The 20,878-nt window shown below is 41.7% G+C and overlaps 1 protein-coding gene across 6 annotated transcripts in view; it reads right to left on the minus strand.

The window, feature by feature from the left end:
- Positions 1-20,878, minus strand: part of ADAMTS9 (ADAM metallopeptidase with thrombospondin type 1 motif 9) — a 156,169-nt gene that overhangs the window by 123,591 nt on the left and 11,700 nt on the right. For 5 of the 6 annotated variants that reach the window (XM_057311868.1, XM_057311867.1, XM_026501182.4 and 2 more), the window contains 5 exons: positions 4,603-4,892; positions 2,390-2,473; positions 2,172-2,287; positions 1,237-1,277; positions 1,022-1,127 (listed from right to left, as the gene is read on the minus strand). In XM_057311868.1, coding sequence (XP_057167851.1) covers positions 1,022-1,127; positions 1,237-1,277; positions 2,172-2,287; positions 2,390-2,473; positions 4,603-4,892 — 637 coding nt within the window. The remainder of the gene's footprint in view (positions 1-1,021; positions 1,128-1,236; positions 1,278-2,171; positions 2,288-2,389; positions 2,474-4,602; positions 4,893-20,878) is intronic. The other variant, XM_026501180.4, reaches the window with a different exon arrangement.

Raw genomic sequence — 20,878 nt, forward strand, 5'->3', positions numbered from 1 at the left:
TCAATGAAAGCTGTGCTTCTTTTGTGCTATAAATATTGGGCATCTGATAATATTTCCATTGGAGAAAAGAAAACAGGTATGCTCTTAAAATATGCTTGAAAGTTACTAGTTTCAAAATATACCCATTATATGTTGAACTAAATTGGAGATGCCTCTATGTACACATCTCGCTTTACTTCTAGAACAGCACGCTACACATAGGTGCCTTCAAACAGCGTTTGTTGAAAATAAAGCTTGCTTAATAGATTATTTACCTCTAAACAAGGTTCACAGGGCATGTAAATAGATATACAGCTATATCAGTGACACCTTTTGAGAAAATTATTTTTAAAAGATATAGTATGAGTAATTAAATCATTCTAGAAAGAAAACAATGCAGATCAAAAATCAGAATAATTTCTAGTAAATTTACACTGTTTCACCCCACGTTCTAGCTATGCTCTATTTCTAAAGAACAAAAAGGAAAAGCCAATTTCATAATAACCACTAAGTGACCATAGTTAGGAAATGTTTTCTTCTCTGTATCTTTGTTCAATCTCTTCTCTGAAAGAGGGACTTCACTGTGCCCAGGGGCTAAATGTCTGAATGAAAGCCTTGTCTATCTATAGTCAGGAACAATCTGGATTTGCGAAGATCTTGTGAACCAGGGCAATGAAGGGAGACCCTCCCAGATAAAGATGTTACTCGGGAAAGTTTTCTAAGCTAATAAATGCTCTGCTTCAGTGGGTGGGCTGGAAAGGCCTCATTCCTCCAATTCCCAGCAGGAAAGGAGAAGACTAGATGTTGCACAGAAAATGTGTGCGGTTAAACCCAAGATGCCCGTCAGCTATGGCTGAAGAGGGGGCATGCGCTACTCAGCTTTCTACAGTCAACTAGGTTTGAGGCTCTTCAACCCTGAGCTTTCTATTATGACTTCAGAAGTGCCTTACACTCTCTCAAATCGAGGGGATACTCATGGATGCAAAGGAAGAAAAGTTTTAGGCCACCCGGAATTAAATGAAAATAGGAAAAGGAAACATACACATGGCCCAGCTCGTGGGCTATTGTGAAAGCCGTACTCAATCCGCTGTCTTCACTAATAGAACAGCTTCTGTAGGGATCACAGATGGTACCCAGCTCAGCAAGACCTGCTCAAAGGAAAGAAAAGAAGGATTTACTTGAAAAAGCAATTGTGGCTTGGAATAAAAACATGCAGAAAACTGTCGTAGCCAGAGAGGACGTGCACGGAGGACTCACCTAAGGTGTCACATTTGTCATGAGCTCTGCAGATATCCTGTCTGAAAGCAAAGCAGACTTAGGGCCATGACAACACCAAAGAGTAAATAAACACAAGTAAACACCTGACAGTCTTCTAGACATTCACAACAGCACCCACCTCGCAGGCGAGGAGGTTACAAAGAGCAAACTGACAAGGCCGAGGGTTTGTAACTCGAAAAAGCTTGGGAACCAGTGACGTGAGGATTAAAGCTACATCAAGAGGGCTGCTTCTGCCCCAGAGAAAACCTCTCCAACCTGGGCTTTTCCACCTACCATGATTCTAGTTTCTTCGTGAATGTTCCTGAGAAGGCTCTCTATGCCTCTCGTGTCCGTTCACGTACAAGGAAGTGACTGTGACTATCCTGAAGGTGGCCAGTGGGAAATACAATTAGGACGGCACTTCTCATTGTTGCCCTGCACTGCATTTCAAATATTTTTGAGTTTGTCACTACCGTGTAAAAATTGGCAGATTTCACTTAAAAGAAAAACCTGGATTTCTGACATCTTGCAAAATCACAGCAGTTGGCAACGCTGGATGCCTTCGTGGCATGGGAACAACCAGCTCCATATGAAAACCAGCTGCCTTTGGTCTGACGGCGTTTACCGCTCAGCCCGCCTGACACATCTACTTGCCTACTTGGCACCTATTGTCTCGTGGTTCTCAATCAGGGGTCATGTTGCTCCCCCGCCCCCAGAGACATTGTCGGTTGTCGCAATCGAGAGGAGAGGCTGCTACCAATAGGTAGCAGGAAGAGACCATAGATGCCGCTGAACACCCTGCAAGGCACAGGCAGCCTCCAGTAGCGCTGAGGTTTGGGAGCCTTGTACCAGGGTCTGGCTACCAAGAATACGTGACCTCGTCCCACCAACATGACTGGAAACTGGAAGACTTGAGGAATGAGAAATCCATCTACCTCGTTACAAGAACAGCGGTATCATGCTGGATTCCACCTGCAGAGTTCTTTGAGTGTTGCCACTGGCAAAAACTTCTTAACGTTGTCTGGGCATTAAAAGAAATGGAAGGTCCTTCCTAAATGCAGAAAAGAATCATGATTGGCCCATTGTACCAACACCAATGAGATATGCCATTTCGGATACATTTACAAGAAAGAAGAAAAAAAAACTTGATTACCTGTTCATTATGAATCACAACTAAGTTCACAATAACAATATTAATTAAATTTCCAATACTTGGGTCTTTATAGATAGAGGCTACCTGCAACCGAGATAAATTTTTCAAGGTTAATTGTGAACTCTGTGTAAGAAATAAGCAATTCACTTCTTATGCTTGGGCTCCACCTCTTTCCACGTTTCACGCAAACATATGCATTTTGTAGTTTTGAATTGGCATTCATTCCACAAACATTTCTTAAAACTCTCTTTGAAAAATTCATAGACGGCAGTTTCAGGCAAGAATGAATCCCGACAAGTTTAAATTTCCAAGTGTTTTCTCAGAAATTGCATTGCCATGCAACTTAACAGTTCTCTGTGCCCAAACACTGGTTATTCACTTTTAATCAAGCTCTTTCATCCCAGCTGAAGTCCCAGATTGCCCAATTACGGACTCTCACATTGACCACGTTTGCTAATACAGCCGTTCTTCATGTTTACCTCCCATTTGTGTTCTTCACAACCTGGTAACCCATTTGGTTTGGTTTGGTTTGGTTTGGTTTTCATCATTATCATTAATTATGAGAGCTAATGTTCATTGAATGCTTATTGTGTACGAGAGCCTTGCTGAAAATTGCACATGCATTTGCATTTAGTCCCAAGAGCAAAACTCTGGGCTAGGTATCACAATCTCTGCACGAGAAGTGAGAAAATAAGGCTCAGAGAATTTAAGTAACTTTCCCAAGACTAGACGGCACTGACTGGCAGAGCCAGAATGTTCAACCTACATCAATTTGACCCAAAATCTAGGCTCATAACTGAAATTCTTCTGAAAGGTCTGAATTTATGGGCTGGAAATAGACTTGAGTCTGGGCGAGTTGTGATTAGGTTTTCCTCTCCCTCTTCTAGGACAGGAGAGGGCTGGGGCCCATGGGACTGAGCTTGGGGAAGGGAGGCAAGGCGGGGAGTGCAGGGCAGGCAGGTTGAGGAGTGAGGTAGGGAGCACAAGGGAGTGGTTCACAGCAGTGAGGGGGAAAGACAAGGAGAACCGCAGGCCAGAGAGAGGGAAGAAGAACTCTTAAAGCATAGGTCCCAAACACGGTTGCTTTTCACATTCTTTTGGGAGAATTTATTAAAAGTACATTCCTGTTCACATACACTAAGGTCAAACCATTGGAATAAATGCTGTGTTGAGTCTTCAAAGGACTGAGAGTAGATTGTACGGGCTGTTATAGAATGATCTCCAGTATTTTTAAAAGAAAAGAACAATTAGTAAAATAGTGTATTAGAATGTTCTATTTTGGTTTGAGAAACGTTGCATATGCATACAGATTTAGTTGTGTTGTCCGATATAGTAGACACTTGCCACATGTGACCACTGAGGACTGGAAATGTGGCTTGTCTAAAATGAGATGTGCGGTTGAATGTAAGACACATCCCGAATTTTAAGACTTTGTATGAAAAAACTAAAATATCTCCTAATTTTTGAAATGACAGCATTTTGACAGAAATTAATATACATTATTAAAACTAATTTTACTTGTTTTTTTAAATTACATATGTGGTTTGCATTATACTTCCATTGGGCAGTGCTGGTTAGACACATATGCAAAAAAACTTTTAACAGTGGTTGCCTCTGGGAGGGGGCCAGGGTAGGTAATGACACTTCTTTTTCATGATTAGTCTTTGGTTCTGTTCGATTTTTTTTTTTAATAAGGTAAATCTACTGACTTTTTGATTCAAAGTGAGAGTAGGAAAATATAGAGGGAGAGATCTGTGGGCCTCATCCCAAGGCTATTTAATTAGACCCGTAGCTGGCCGTGCAAGTGTAGATGTCAGACAGAGAGCACTGGGTTTGGAAAGTAGACCATCTAGAAATCACGTGCAGTCTCTAAGCCACTTACTAGCTTCATAAGACCCTGGGCAAGTGGCCTACCTCCTCTGAGGCTCAGTTTTCTTATCTATAAAACGGGGGTGATGATCCTACCTAGCAGAGTTGCCAGGAGGATAAGAAATGATGCCTTTTAACTCCGCGAGAATAAACACTCCATCCTGTCACCATTATTGTTGTTATAAAAAGGCAGCCAATAAATCATCTGACGTTCTCTTCAGTCACTTGCCTGAATCGTTGAAATGCCAGCCCTGAGAATGATCCTCCAAAGCACTGGGTGGAAACCCATCTCCCAATGGCACATTTAGGGACCTCATAAATCACCTTCTTTTGAATGTACTTACAATTGACATTAGAGTTAAAATATAGTGTTGAAGGTTTGTTCCATGGTATAAAACCATTTTGTAGTCCGCCACCACCATCACTTCTACAAACCGTGGATAGGATAAAAAACGTTTTGTTCTTCTGTGGGTCCTCTTTTCCCTGGTGCTGTCCGTCTTGTTACCATAGGCAGAAAGCGCCTTTGTTGCTAAGCTGCTTTTTAACACCGCCACATCATCAGCCAGGGTACGCCTCTCTCCCCATCTTCTTGTTCTCATTTTCCTCTTGTCTTTGCCGTGACTATTTCTGTGTTCTGTAACAAATCGGATGGCATGCATTACATTTCAAACCACTTCTCTTTCATATTAAGAATTTAATCTGCCACATCTTGAAAGCTGGTGCCTCTGCTGTCAAATCACATACAAAATCAAGTTCTACGCACTGCGGACTCTACGGGAGAAACTCAATCTGCGCTCTCATCTAAATGACGAAGGACTTGAAATTAGCTTCCCTGGAAGCTTCCATAAACGCTCACTTAAGGTATTAGGAAATCAGGCATGAGTTTAAGGAAAACAATTGCCTACGACTCTTTCCATGTGGCAACGAAAGTCTTGCTGGGATGGAAGTGGTTTCCATTCATTGCTCTTTGCCATAGATAGAGTAAGGGCCAGCACAGGCACTGAGCTTCTCAGAAGGGAAATGGAGATGTTTCTGATACACCACTTCCGATATCCAATGAGATACAGTATAAAGAGGTCTGAGAGGTGGCCGGGCTGATAGACAATACAAAGGAACCCTAGAAAACGCATGACAAGGTATTTTTCTATTACCTCATGAAACCATTGTTTTACATGAAATGTAAGAATAGAATCACTGCTATTCATTGCCTCTGAATTTTTAATTAATTTAGTTCAGGGCTCAGTTAAGGAAGTCGATTAAACTCGGAGAGGATGGACAGGCCATCGAGGCCGTGATGTGGAATGCCAGATCAGCCCTGCTCATTCTGACTCTTGCCTAGCTACGTCCTCAGTGCTATACAACCTTGCTGCTCAAAGTGTGGTCTGTGGACCAGCAGCACAGGCAGCCGCTGCAAGCTGGTGAGAAATGCAGACTCTCCGGCCCCACTCCAGACCCAATAAATCAGAAGCTCCAGTTTAATGAGATCTCCAGGTGATCCATATTCACGTTAAAGGTTTGAGAAGCGCTAGTTGGGAATGTGGCTTGAAGCTTGTGTTGCTGGTGAAAATATTCAATTTCGAAGTCATCAACCACACAATAAACAGAATAAGCATAAAAATGCCTGCCCAAATAGGCTCTGAGTAAAAACAGAATGGAATCTGTTATCTTGCCTATCATCTCATAAATGTGCTTTAAAGTTTTAATGCCAGCAGCCTGTAGTCTAAAACAGGCAACAGAATTGTACAGCTGACAAGTATGCTTACCTAAGATACAAAGAGTAGAGTTTATGACACCAATAACCAACACAACAACAAAGGTTAAACCAGGAGTGGTTTCATATTTGAAGGGTTCAAATATTCGACCTTAAAAACCATTGCTAAAACAACCCATTTAGGCCAGGATGAGTGTTTTCCCCAAGTTGAGCGTTTTAGCAGGTATAAAAATAGTGAAATCAGTCCACACTGTCAAACAAGTTATATGTGGTCCAGCCATAGATCACATAATTAGCCCAAAGTCTGGTACACAGTAGGATTCAATATAATTTGCTTTTCTGCTGGTCTTTTTCGAGTATATCCATATATGTTAAACCCACCCAATGTGGGTATTTAGACTGTCCATTTTTAAGTCATCAAATGACTATGGAATACATACTAATCAAGTACTTGCTATGGGCCATGTATTGAACTAAGTTCTTTTGTGTATGTTATCTCACAACTCCTCTCAAAATGAGATAAGGAAACTACATCTCAGAGAGATTGAGCAACCTGTCCAATGTCACATAGCAGGAAGAAGTGGTATGAGGCATCAGACATGGGTTTGATCGGCGCCCTAAACCGTGTCTATTTGAGCAAGATTTCTCAAGAGCTCGGGGTTGAAATGGGCTCATGGTTTGGTTACATCTCAACTGAACAAAAGAGAGCCTGTGGATATTTTCACAAAGACTAGCTTTTTACAACAGGTGTGTGGAGTCCATGTTGAAAACTGCATGGTTTTTAATATATTAAGAAACAATGTCATTCATTTTATGAAAAACAAATAATCCTGTTTAATGTCTTCCATAAAGGCTGAACATAATTATTATAAACAGTAAAGTTTCAAAGGTTTTAAAGTCTCTCATATTTTCCTACTTTCTATCTATTTCATTAATTTGTGATCTAATCTTTATTATTTTCTTCTCTCTGCAGGCTATAGCTTTGTTTTCTCTTCCTTTTCCAGTGTCTTTTTTTAAAAAAAAAGATTTGTTTGAGAGAGAGAGAGAGAGAGAGCGCGAGCACAAGCAGGGGGAGGGGCAGGAGGAGAGGGGGAGAAACACAAGCAGAGTCTGAGGCGGGGCTTGATCTCACGACCCTGAGATCACATTCTGAGCCAAAACCAAGAGCTGGATGCTTAGCCAATTGAACCACCCAAGTGCCCCTCTTTTCCACTGTCTTAAAGAGGAAGGTTAGATTATTGATTGGAGATAATTGTTCTTTCTTAATAGAGCCATCAACAGCTCTAAATTCCCCTCAAGGCCCTGCTTTACCTGTATCCTATAAATTCCGGTATGTTCTATCTTCATGCTTATTCATCTCAAGGTATTTTCCAACCTCCCTTTTGACCTATTGGTTATTTTAGCATGTGCTGTTTACTTTGCACATATTTTTGAATTTATTTTTTAATGATTTTGATTTTTAGTTTCATTCTACTATAGTCAGGGAAGGTACTAAGGTACTATGCATTACCTCTATCCCTTTAAGTGTATTGAGGTGTTTTTTATTTTTTTTTATGGCCTAGTGTATGATCTATTTTGGAGAATGTTCCATGTGCACGTCAGAAGAATTTCTATTCTGCTGTTGCTGCATAGAGTGCTGTATAGATATCTGGTGGGTGTAATTGATTTATAGTGTCTTTCAAGTTTTCTATTTCTTGTTGATCTTCTGCCTCCCTGGTCTAACCATTATTGAATATGGGATATTAAAGTTTCAACAATTACTGGTGAATTGTCAATTTGTCCCTTTATTTCTGTCAGTTTCTGCTTCATGTATGTAGTGCTCTGTTAGGAAGTGCATCTATATTCATAATGGTTAAACCCTCCTAGTGAATTGGCCCTTTTTTATTATAAAACATGTTGATAAACTTTATCAATAAAGTAATGTGAAAGAAGCCATTCAGTATATGATTCCAGCCATACGAAATGTCCACAACAGGAAAATCAAGAGAGACAGAAAGTAGATTAGCTGTTGGAGGTGGGGCGGTGATATGAGCGGTTGGTAGCTAAAGTGTACGGTGTCTCTTTTTCAAGTGGTAAAGATGTTCTCAACGTGATGGTGATGATGGTCACATGTATCTGTAAAAACACCAAAATCCATTACACTGGACACTTCAAGTGGATGAATTGTATGGTATGTGAATTTTATCTCAGTAAAGCTGTTTAAAAAAGAGAATATGTCACTTAGTTTGTGAAAAAGAAATAATCTTTACTTAGGGTCTTCTATAAATATTTTGATTTATCAGGTTTAGTTAGAGAAAAGGACACCTACAGTGAGAAAACCACTCAGGAAATGCTGTATTCACTCTTTTTGACCACTCAGGGGGAAAAATATACTCTCAGAGACTCATCAGAGGGACTTGTACCTGGGAATATCTGAATGGGAATCCAGGCACTAACTAGAAACAAGGGTTACTTATTCAAATAGCAAAGCTGAAGAAATTCAGGCATTAATCACAACAAGACTACGATTTATAACAGAGAACAATGCATGTGAGTTCTAATATACCTGGGAGATATTTCATTCACAAGTAATCTGTGTATCAAAGAAATAATTCAGTCTACTTCAGGTGGCATGAAAAAGCAGGAATAAAATTACTCCTTCAGAATCAAAAACAACGCCTTCTAATACATAATACTTCCCAGTCTTTAACCCATCTGATCTTTTATCTTAACAAGTTAGAACCCTATTTAATGATGTAATTAGCTTAACCGATTTCAACCACATTATCCATTTTAACAGGCAACTTTTAATTTAACATTAAAAATAGCACAAGTTTTAAAGAATCAAATATTCACAATGGCTACAAATGCATGAATATCTTTCCTGAGAACTGAAAATATAGAAATTATAACTTGTATACCTACTCGACTCTCTTGCCTCTGAACAGAATCTGTAACAACAGAGAATAATTTCTACCAAGAGACATATGGCATTAAGATAAAAAAGAAAGCCATCCATATTTCTCTTTAATGACCTTGAAGCATAATAGAATTGAGGCTAGTGTTTCAAATTTGCAATGTCACTTTGCTACTAGTTTTATCAGAATGGGCTACATAATGAAACATCACTCTGGTAGAAAGCACGGTACAAATTGTGTATTTCTGCTCTTCCTTTCTTTTTTTCCCCCCCACACATAGCTTTACATGTGTTAGTACTTTTTATTGAGATATAATTTATAGGGGCTCCTGGGTGGCTCATTTGGTTAAGCATCCTACTCTTGATTTTGGCTCAAGTCATGATCTCAGTGTCCTGAGACTGAACCCCACGTCGGGCTCCATGCTCAGCGGGGAGTCTGCTTGGGATTCTCTCTCTCCCTTTCCCTCAGCCCCTCCACATCCTCTCTCTAGAGAGAGAGAGAGAGAGAGAATTTATATAACCATAAAATTCACCCTTTCAAAGGGTATAATTCAGTGGTTTTTAACATATTCATAAAGTTGTACAACCATCACCATGATCTGATCTTAGACTATTTTCATTGCCCCACAAAGAAACCCTGTACCCATTAGTGGTCCTTCCCCCATTACCTTTCTCCCTCCAGCCCCTGGAAATCACTAATCTATGTTTTGTATCTATGGATTTGCCTATTCTGTCACTTCATACAAATGGTGGCCTTTTGTGACTGGCTTCTTTCACATTTTATTTATTCACTCTTTAATTGGTGGCCATTTGCGTCTAACAACTCAATTGAATCATACTGCTATGAACATGTGTGTACAAGTTTTTATGTGCTTATGTTTGCATTTCTCTTACGTGTATACCTAGATTTGAACTGCTGGGTCATATAGTAGTAACTCCATGTTTACCATTTTGAGGAACTGCCAGATTGTGTTCCAAAGTGGCTGCACTATTTTCTTGCCTCTTCTTAGAGTTCAAATATGAGGCTTAAAAATAGGAAATCATTCTTTCAAGGTTGTTCTCCTTTGAGGTGTCCTCAAAAATCAATTACATTTAGTTAACTAAATAACTTATGAGCAACCTGTCCTAGTTCCAATCTTAAAATAGCATTTTGAACAAAAGAAGATATACAGATGGCAAATAAGCACATGAAAATATGCTCAACGTCATATATTATCAAGGAAATGCAAATTAAAACAACATTAAGATACCACAACACATCAATTAGAGTGGCCAAAATCTGGAACACTGACAACACCAAGTGCTGGCAAGGATGTTGAACAACAGGAATTCTCATTCATTGATGGTGGGAATGCAAAATGGTATAGTCACTTTGGAAGAGAGTTTGTCAGTTTCTTACAAAACTAAACATGCCATGTGATCCAGCAATCATGCTCCTTGGCATCTGTCCAGAAGAGATGTTCACAGAAAAACCTGCACATGGATGTCTATGGCTAATATTCATAACTGCTAAAACTTGGAAGCAACCAAGATGTCCTTCAGTAGGTGAATGGATAAACTGTGGTAGCACCAGGCAATGGATTATGATTCAGGGCTAAAAAGAACTCAGCTAGCAAACCATGTAAAGACACGAAGGAACCTTAAATGCATATGCTAAGTGAAAGAAGCCAATGTGAAAAGGCTCTGTGCTGTAGGATTCCAACTATATGAACTTCTGGTAAAGGAAAACTATGAGGACAGTAAAAGATCAGTGGTTGCCAGGGGTTTGGGGCACAGAGAGATGGATAGACAGAACACAGAGGACTTTCAGAACAGTGAAAATACTGTGTATGATATCATAATGATGGATACATGTCATATTAAGCACTTATCCAAATCCCTAGAATATAAAACACTATGAGAAAATCATAAATATAAATATGGTCTTTAAGTGATCATGATATAACCATATGATATAATCATTATGATATGTCAGTGTAGATTCGCCAACTGTAACAAACGTACCCCTGGTGAGGGATGTTGATAATAGGGGAGGTGATACATAGGTAGGGCAGGGGGATATATGGGAATTTTCTGTACATTCCTTTCATTTTTTGTGAACTTGAAACCGCTCCAAAACCAGATTTAATAAAAAAAAAAACTCACCAAAAAATCCCAAAAAGCATGCGATACCTCCAAAAATCCAATGCACATTTGCATCCAGAGAAAAATGCAGTATTTTGCTACTTGAACTGTTGCATGCACAGATAAGCACACTGAGGCATGCTGGACAGCTGGAAGTGGCAGTGGTGTGCTTCCTAAGGCCACGTCCTAGGCACTCAAGTTGTTAACACTGTATGACAGGAAGATGAGTTAATATTGGCTTTTACAACTGCTCTGGCCTTGCTGACCAGTAAGGAGAAACAGTGATGCTTACACCAGTGTTCCGACACCTCAGGCTGGGAAGGGGAGCAAGCTTCAGGCCCTCTTTGACCTTGGGCAAATAACTGACTCCCATTCACCCTCCATTCTCCCACTTAGAAAGCTGAGTAAGAACACCAGCTATTTCATAGGCTTGCTCTGAGGAATAGTTAGAGATCATGCATCTGAAGTGTCCCCCACTTCGGAAGCAATCAATACATAGTGTCATGTTTTCTACTTTTTCCAAGTCATAAAGTCAGAACTAAAAGGAACCATTTCAGGGAGAGTGGCTGTGTAAAAATATTTTCCTGGATTACAGTAACAATTCCAAAGATATAAACTGTTTATATCCTTAAATGATCTTTTCTTAAGTCACTTCTCTGGATCTCAGTTTCCCTGATCTCTTAAATGGGCATGTAAATTCCTGCTCCTATTTAAAGCGGTCTTGTGAATTAAATAACTGACAGAAAATTCCTTATATATTGGGGCACGTTGGTTAAGCTCTGGCTCTTGATTTCAGCTCAGGGCATGATCTCAGGGTCATGGGATCGAGTCCTGTATTGGGCTCCCTGCTCAACAGGGAGTCTGCTTAAGATTCTCTCTCTCCCTCTCCTTCTGCCCCTCCTCCTGCTCATGTGTTCTCCCTCTAAAATCAATCAATCAATCTTAAAAAAAAATTCCTTATATAAGTTGAATTTTAAAAATTATTTCTTGAACACCCGTTTTATGCAGGGTACTGAGCTAGGCAAGTGGAAACAAACAACAGCAACAAAGAAACAAAAATAAAACTCCGGGCCAATCCTTAAAAAGGAAGTACGAAATTTAAGATGGTCTCATTATTTAAAACCTCATAGTAAAAAACAAAACAAAACAAAATTGTAATATTTGGTTATTTTTTGGTAAAAACATATTTTCAATGAGCTTCGTGTCACATTGCCATGCAATACAATGCACATTACACTACTAAATAACTGGAATCATTTTAGAAAATAACATCCAGGCCTTGTTATTCGGCAGTTACTCATTGAGAGTTTCACATCCAGTGGGGCTGGGCTACGGGCGATTCAAATGTTAACTTTAGCAGTTGGGAAGTTAATTATTGCTCTCTATTTTCATACGGTTTATCAAAATTTAACTGAACTTCCTTAAGGCACTGAGCCACCTTGTGACCTCACGGTCCGAGTGGGCAGAGAAGTCACAGCACAGAACTGAAGGGAAGCCTGGCCCCCCTTCTGCTCCACCCTGGCTTGACAGCCAGAAGGAAGCTGGACAGGAATCTGAGTGGTTTTGCACTTGGCTTCTGGACATCAACCAGCCCTAGCGCTACTCTAGCTGCCCCTTTCTGCCTCAAAGCCTCAGTTTCCCCATCTGTAAAATGAGGATAATAACAGCTCCTTGAAGGGTTAACGGGGAGGATAAAAGAGACGGCACGCGAAATGCCCTCAAAGCATGGCACGCGGGAAGGTTCCATGAAGTCTTTAGAGTGATATAACGACTCCCTATTTCTCTACTAGTCATATGCAATCTATCCCCTCTGTAGGAATTAGGATGATGATATTAAGGTTGCTCACGTAAAACAATGCTATTCCAGAAAGAATCTTGTACAGGAAAGGAGGGAGGTGGGGGAGTGAGCTCAAGGATGCAGACCCCGTCCCTCTCCCTCATGGAACTCCCGGTCCAGGAACGCGCACACTCGGGCTGACGGGGACAAGACACAGGCTGAGACGGAATGAGATGCAAACCAATGCCACCAACACTTCCACCTCTGCGCGGCTCCAACAGCCGATAACGTACAGGGAACCCAAAGAAGAGGCCGAGGGCAGCTCCCCGGGCTGTCTTTGCTCTAGTCACATCTAAGATCTGCATGAATCAGGTATGTTCAGAGAGTAAATGACGCCTTCAGACAGGGATTCCGCAGGAGAGAAAATGCAGTCTACTGGGATCAGAGGAAGATGGATAAACAAGCACAGGGTCGGAAAAAGAAAAAAAAAAAAAAAAGGTAAGACATAAAAACAAAAACAGCCATAAAACCAATGAATGTTCTAACAATAAAGAACAATGAGCTGTGGTGGGGGAGGGGACTGTCCTATAGGAATGAAGACTCACCAACGTTTAAGTTTCTCCAGGGTCCTCAGTTTGCTAGCTTTAAAAACAACGAATCCCTGGTGCTCAGGAGGACCATGCCACCAAACCCGTTTCTCCGTACACACAGGGAGCGCTAGGAAAGAAACAAACGGCAGGCGCAGGCTCTGGTGATGGTCCACGTTCAGTACTAGCAGGATGTGTACATGCAAGGGGCAGCCGTGGAAGCGGTTTTGCTGAGACTCCTTTGAGCTGGCCGGAACGTTTATGAATGATGCTTCCCTGAGCCTGGCTTATGGAACATTAGCCCAGAATGTATTTCTGAAAACAAATAACGGCAGTTTGCAAAATATTCCATGCAGCATGTACACCTGGGACTTTCTCCATGCTCATTAGCTTTTTAAGACCCCCAAGAAGTCTTGCAGGAAAGAGAACAGTTTACATTTGTTTAACCACTTAACTGGGGAACTGATGGGCTCTTGGCTGCTTTACAGGGCAGATAAGTGGTGGGGATTGACCCAGTCCGGGAAAGATAATGAGATGGAGAGAAGTGGATTGAGGGGCTTTCCTTTCCGGGTGTGGGGGGTGGTGGAGAGAAGGCGATGCCACTGGAAGAAAACTCTCGAGAAGCTTCTGTTAGCATTCAAGGGGCTGTGGTGGGTTGTGGGTCAGGTTGGTGGGCAGCAGGTCTGAGGGTCATCCCGCCATCTTCCAGGGGGTGGGTGCCTCCAGCCAGGTGGGGGGTCAAATTTGCTGACTCAGGCACTATACCCAAAGGCTCTGCTCCCCCTTTCTCATTCAACAGCTTGCACCTCACTCAACTAAAGCGGTAACAAGGGGCTGCCATCATAATATGGCTGACATGTGTTGAGTGAGTTCCTCTGCATCAGGCGCTCCTCTAAGCACTTGACACGGATTAACCAGATTATTCCTCATAACAACCCAGTATGGTAGGGACTTTGATGTCCACTTCTAACTGAGGAAACTGAGGCCCACTTGAACTAACTTGAGAAAATAGTTTAAGAATATTTATTTGAGGTAGTGAAACAAGCTGAACATACCCAGGCCTCCATTTCACTAAGAGACCGTTTGGTTTTGCTATTAAGATCCTGCAAAATACTCTTGTGGAAATGTTGGTTGTGACTCATTCCATCTCTCAGCAGTAAAGGGAGGGTGGCCTTTCTGGCGGTGGGGCACCAGCTGCCCATAGCCACCCCGCACTATCTGCAGCCTGCTTTTGACGGCCACCTCCCAGGCCCCTCTGTGATGCAGCTTGGGGTCTGCTTGGCCAGCACTCTCCAGAAGTAAAATGTGAGCCACACATGGAAATTAAGCATCTCTAGTAGCACGTTTTAAAAACATCAAGAGGACCAGATGAAATTAATTTTAATAATATTTTTCTATTTAACCCAATAGATCTAAAATATTATCATTTTAACATGTGGCACTAGCCACATTTCAAAGGCTCAGAAGCCACATGGGGCTGCCGGCCACCATCTAGGAGGGTACATTTTAGGTGTCTGCAGAGTGAATACCAGATCCAACAGGCTTATTCCAGATGAGTTTGGGCTTGGGACTCCAAGGGACCTGCGTTGAAATCCCAGTTTCCCCACATTCCATCTGTGTGACTTCAGGCAAGTCATTTAAGTTCTTTTTGCCTCAATTTCCTCACCTGTGCAATGGGGATAATAATAGTTTCTCCCTAACAGGGTGGTGGGGAGGATGAAATGACCTCATACTCATAAAGTAACGAAACAGGGCCGGGGCAAAATGCTCTAGGGGCGTTGGCTGGGGTGCCTCGTGACTGAGGCTGAGCACCCCGTCAGCCTGCCCAAATGAAGTGACTTTGGGGCTTGCTGCTATCTGACACTTCACAGCTGCTGTAGGTGGCCTCAGGCTCCATGTGGTGCCTGTGGGGGGTCCGAGGCATTACTCCCCTATCAGAGATTAAAGAGCAGTTGGCGCTGGAGCTCTTTAAAAAGGCTTCTAAGCAACTCCTAGGGAGCATATCTCCCACATTCCTTTGATACATGTCTCCCAGTTTACACACCACAGCCTACAGTACAAATCTGTTCTCGTCCTCACGTCCATGCTTCAGCCACCACGGAAACGAGGGGTCCCAGTGGGAACCCTCTCCAGCCACAAGCCACCTTCCTACAGCACCCTGGCCCAGCTCAGATATTTAGTTGTACTAAATTCAGCTGTTGCTGTGACAACTTCAATCCCCTAAAAGAATTAAAAGCCTGATATCTTTCTCTATGGCATGCACATATCTTCTTAAAGGAGCTTATTAGTTTATTCTTAATTATTCTTACACATAAAATAAGTCCAGGGGTCCTCCCACATCTCATATGAGTCGTACCTGGGAACATCGTTGTTGCTTCTGCAGACAGCCTCTCCTTGATCAGCATCTTGGGAAGAATACAGGACTGGGAAGTAAGAGGCCTGCGTTCAGGGCTCCATTCTTCCTTTGCCCTAGCACCAAATGATGAATACCTTCAAGAGGCTCAGCCTGGATCCTCTGATCCACAAAAAGAGGGACTGGAAAAGAAGTTCTCTCTAAAAGTTCCTTCCAGTACTAAAAATTTGTGAGTTCTTATCTTTTACAAGATAAAAGTGAATAATGCTGAAAAATGAAGTCCTAAGATTCAAAACGGGTCAAGCCTACCTCTCTTGGTCACTGTCACTCCTAAAAAGGGTATCAAAGAAATAATCGAACAGCAGGCAGGGTGGGAGGGTAGAAGAGACAGAATAACTCCACAGCAGAGAGAGACCCACAGGAAACAGGTGGGTGGCAGCGATGCCCAGTAATGGGAAGGGAGCTGCGGGGTGTGCACCTCCATTATTCACTGCAGATTTTCTCTTTCAGACCTGCTGAAACAGATCATAGTTGCTGAGAACCATTCCCACTCTCTCTAATCTAACGTGTTACAGTGGAATAGCATCAAATGTGAGAATCAGGAAAGTGGCTTAAAAGAGAGAAAACAGAGCATAATCAGTTACCTCTGGAAAAGCCTTTTATTGCCCCCAAAGCACAGAACAGGAACTTAGGACTAATGGAGTCATGTGTTCCAGTCCATGTCCCCCAGAAGTGTGTAGTCATTCAGGGCTGAATCTCACACTACTAATTTCTTCTGTGTCTGCCTCTGTCTCACTGCCCTCAGACTTTCTCTCCCTGTGGGCACACATGTGCCAAAGAACAGTTACTCTTACGTATCCAGGACTCTTTGTAACTCTTTTGTAACTCTTTTCACCCACAAGCCAAGAAAACACGTTCCCCCCATAAAGTACACTGGCTTGAAATGGAAAGTTGTGTTTCTAGGTACCAACCGGAAATAAAAACAGCAGCAGCATCCATTTCTTTTGGCACAGAAAATGGCTCTGAATAACGAGTTCTAAATAAGCCTATCCCAGCCCATCTCTCTGCACCTGCGTCTTGGACAAACTCCATGTTGCAATTCCTGCTATGTTTTCCTGCGATGCCATCCTGTGAAAGTATGACATCCACAGTGCACAAAATACATGCAAGAGAGTAGGGAAGCCATGTATGAAAGACGTGTGTGCAAATTAACAGAATGAAAAGACAAGCTGAGAGAAAATACTGGCAAACCACATATCTGATAGAGGACTTGTATCCTGAATATAAAAAGTACTCTCAAACTTTAATAAGAAGAAGATAAACATTCCAATCTTTTTTAATGGGTAAAAGATTTGCTCAGACACTTCACAAAGATACATGGATGGCAAATAAGCATATGAAGAGATGCTCACATCATTAGTTATTAGGGAAACCTAAATGAGATAGCACTACACACCTGTTACAGTGGCTAAAATTAAAAAACAAAAACGCACAAAATACTGACAATCCCAAGTGAAACTGGTACTTTCATACCTTGCTGGCAGGACTGCAAAATGGTACAGCCACTCGGAAAAGGAGATGGACAATTTCTTATAAAGTTAAACATACACTTACCATATAAACTAGTAATCTCACCTCTCAGTATTTATCCAATGAAAAACAAACAAATAAATTTATGCTCACCCAAAGATCCGTATGCAAATGTTTAGAGTGGCTTCACCTGTAGCTGCCAAAAACTCTGTCCCTCAACCAGGTAATGGATAAGCAAAGTGTTGTCTACCCATACAATGGAGCACTACTCAGCAATAAAGAAAAGATAGATTGCTGACAAAGGCCATGAAGTGGATAATCCTTAAATGCACTAGACTTAATAATTCTATTTATATGGCCTCTGGAAAAACCCAAACCAGAGAGATAGAAAATAGGTGGTTGACTACCAAGGACACCAGGACTGATTCTCTATCTGAACTGTGATGATAGTTACATGACTATATGTATTTACCAAAACTTGCAGAGCTACATATCAGAAATCATGACTGCTGCTGCATGTAAATTATGCCTAATAGAGAAATAGAAAGAAAACACTAGATTATATTAATGGAAAGTGAAAAGATTTGTAAAAAAAAAAAAAAATTAAATCGTCACAGAAAAACTCTGAGGCCAAACCCATCCATATGAACTTTTTCCAAACTGTACAGGCCAACTGCACTTTCAACACCCTCCCCTGATTCTAATGTCCCGTGAGGGATGGGGCTCAAGAAATAAAATAATAATTTTACCAACATTTTCCCCTTCTTGATGTTGCTCCTTCTCAAAGTCTGAAGCAAAATGATAGAAATAAGCAGGATTGATGACAGGTGACGTGGAAAAGCCCTGACGTGGGGCTCAAAGTAAAGCAGGGAGCCCTCATGCTATCTCCGGACCCAGAAGCTTTCCAACAGTGCTCAAGGGAGGAGGCAGGAAAGCCCGTCATACAACAAGGAGTCCTAATCCCAGGCCCAAACCTAACTTGCCACTTGACAATTCCCAATTGCAAACTGACTCTCATTGGCTTCAAAACAGAGGTTAGTGAAATCCTTGAATGGTAGATAAAGCAGGCTAAGTAAATACTGTACATTGACAATCTTTCTATGGGTAGATTAAAAAAAAAAACAAAGAAAGAAGAAAGACAGTTATCAAGGTATTCTAGATAAAAGGTCAAAATACAACCTAACCATGCTGTCTTTTGGGGCTCAATGAAATGACTCTGATAAGTGGCTCATTCCTGGTAGCTTTGTTCTTGGTACCTACTCTGGGTTTAGGCCTGCTCTTCCAAATGGCTGCAAAGGTGGCGTGACCTTACAACAATGAAGATGAATCAAGGAGTAAAAGTGGAAAGGGGGGAAAAAAGACCATGAGAGCAAACATAAACTGGAGGGAACACAGCAATTTAACAAGGATGACACTGGCAGCCAAGTGAAAAGTTATTTAAGAGACAGAACAGCTGGGGCGCCTGGTGGCTCAGTCAGTTAAGCGTCTGCCTTTGGCTCAGGTCATGATCCTGGGGTCCTGGGATCCAGCCCCGCCAGCAGGGACTCTGCATCTCCCTCTCCTTCTGCCTGTGCTCTCTCTCTCTCTCTCTGTCAAATAAATACATAAAATTAAAAAAGAGAGAGCGAGAGAGAGAGAGAGACAGAACAGCCAACTGCAATGTGTGGATCATGTTTCGATCACAATCTAAACAAATGGACTTTACGAAGGTGTTGCAGGGACAATTAGGAAAATTTTAACATGTGTCCTATGTAAGTTACAGGGAGCAATTATTGCTGACTTTGCTCAGCATGGTGTATCTACATTGCAGTTACATAAGAACATATCCTCATTTTTCAGAGATGTATACGGGAGTGTTGAGATAGGAAATGTCATGATACCTGCGTTTACTTTTAAATACTCCAGCAAAAAGAAAAAATAAAAAGCAAACATGGAGAAGTCTTTGCTCTCATTAAGCGTAGATGGTGTCTTTCTGGTGGTTCATTTTACTATTGCCTCTACACATCTTTGTGCGCTTAAAGACGGTCTTAATAACATGCATTTTTAAAGACATGATGAAAAAAGCTAAGTCATACATGAGCACAGATGAAAGAAAAAAAAAAAAAACAGTTCCTGTATTAGAAGTTTCTTTTCTACTCTCCTTTATTTTGCTGTAGTATTGCACTATTAACGCTGAGGTTTTAAAAAAGGAATATTTTTATATAAATGCCACAAAGAAGATAAAGCTAAGGAAACAGTCTTAAGAATTCAGTTATTCAAAACAGTAATCTTCTTGGAGTTGCTTATGTTGGCTATTTATTAGATACAGTCATTTAAGAACATAAAAAAGAGAAAAAAGGTATAAAGACTGATGAGGAACAAATAAGGGTCAGTGACAGGACATGAAGCCCAAACAATAAACCCCACATGGTGGAACTATCTTTAAAGGTTTCAAACCAGCCCCGGGTTTGAAGGCTGGCTGCTTCCCTTACATGCTGTGGACATGTTCATTCACCTTTCCCAGTTCAGCTTCCTTATTTGTAAGCGGGAAGAACTGGAGCATCCCCCTCCCAGAGAGCTGTTGCAGGAGTGAACAAAATAACCCATCACGGGCTTTCGCACTGCCCCACACATGGCTCCTTGAACGTTGCCAGTTGCTACGCTCACAGGCTGAACGGCTAAAGGAAAGGATGTGGAGATCCAGAAATTGTGTGGGAAGGTGTAGGCAGGCTGGCTTCTCACAGAAGTAACTCATTAGCCAACAACCACTGACCTGCTTGAGCCCAGGCAGGACCGTGGGGTCAGCCAAAGCTTCTGTCACAGCCTGGAACCCTCCAGCCACCCCAGAATTGTTTACTTAAAACTCCCCTCAGAGGTCTGTCCTTCACTCTGTCTCTCACTCCATTTGGGCCCAACTATCGGGCTGCTAATCTAATCAGCTAATCTATGCTAAATTATTAATGGGATCCCAGAGGTTAATGGGTAACAAGTACGCTCTCCAACAGAGGCACATTGGAGACGCAAGGCCTCAGCGAGGCATTGGAGTCTTGGTGGGAATTCTGGGTACCAGGCAGACCTCCTCCAATCCAATCAAATTATAGGCAAGCATATGAAAAGTCCTGCTAGTGAAAGTAATCCATATACGAATGTAAATGAATCAACAAAGCGCGGAGCAAAAAACCCTCTGAGTAGACCAGGACAAAAGGGCTGTGGAAATTGGTATGTTTTTGAGGTTTGTGTCCTCGGGCAAGCCAACTTGATGGACTTGTCTGCAGATGGCAAAACGTAGGCTGAGGTAAAGATTAAAATATGCAATCCACGTAAAGCACTTGGAACAGTGCCTGTCGCACAATACGTGCTCAACAAATGGGAGCTACTGCTGATATCATCTAGGGACTCCATTAAATGGAAGTATAAGACACTGTGAAAACTCAAGTGAAAACGATTTTCTGGATAGCACCTTGTATTCTCAGTGTAGTCAGGCCCACAGGGCAGCACACTGGAATTAGATCTGGGTTCGTGTCAGGCCCACTTCCTACTAGCTATGTGACTTTGGACAAGTTGCTCAGCCTCTCTGAGCTGTAATTTTCTCAAACGTAAAAGAAGGGCAATAATACATACCCTATACTGTTGTTGAATGGATTATAAATGATAATGTATGGA

This window comes from Ursus arctos, unplaced genomic scaffold (genome assembly GCF_023065955.2).
Source record: "Ursus arctos isolate Adak ecotype North America unplaced genomic scaffold, UrsArc2.0 scaffold_14, whole genome shotgun sequence".
Classification (NCBI taxonomy): domain Eukaryota; kingdom Metazoa; phylum Chordata; class Mammalia; order Carnivora; family Ursidae; genus Ursus; species Ursus arctos.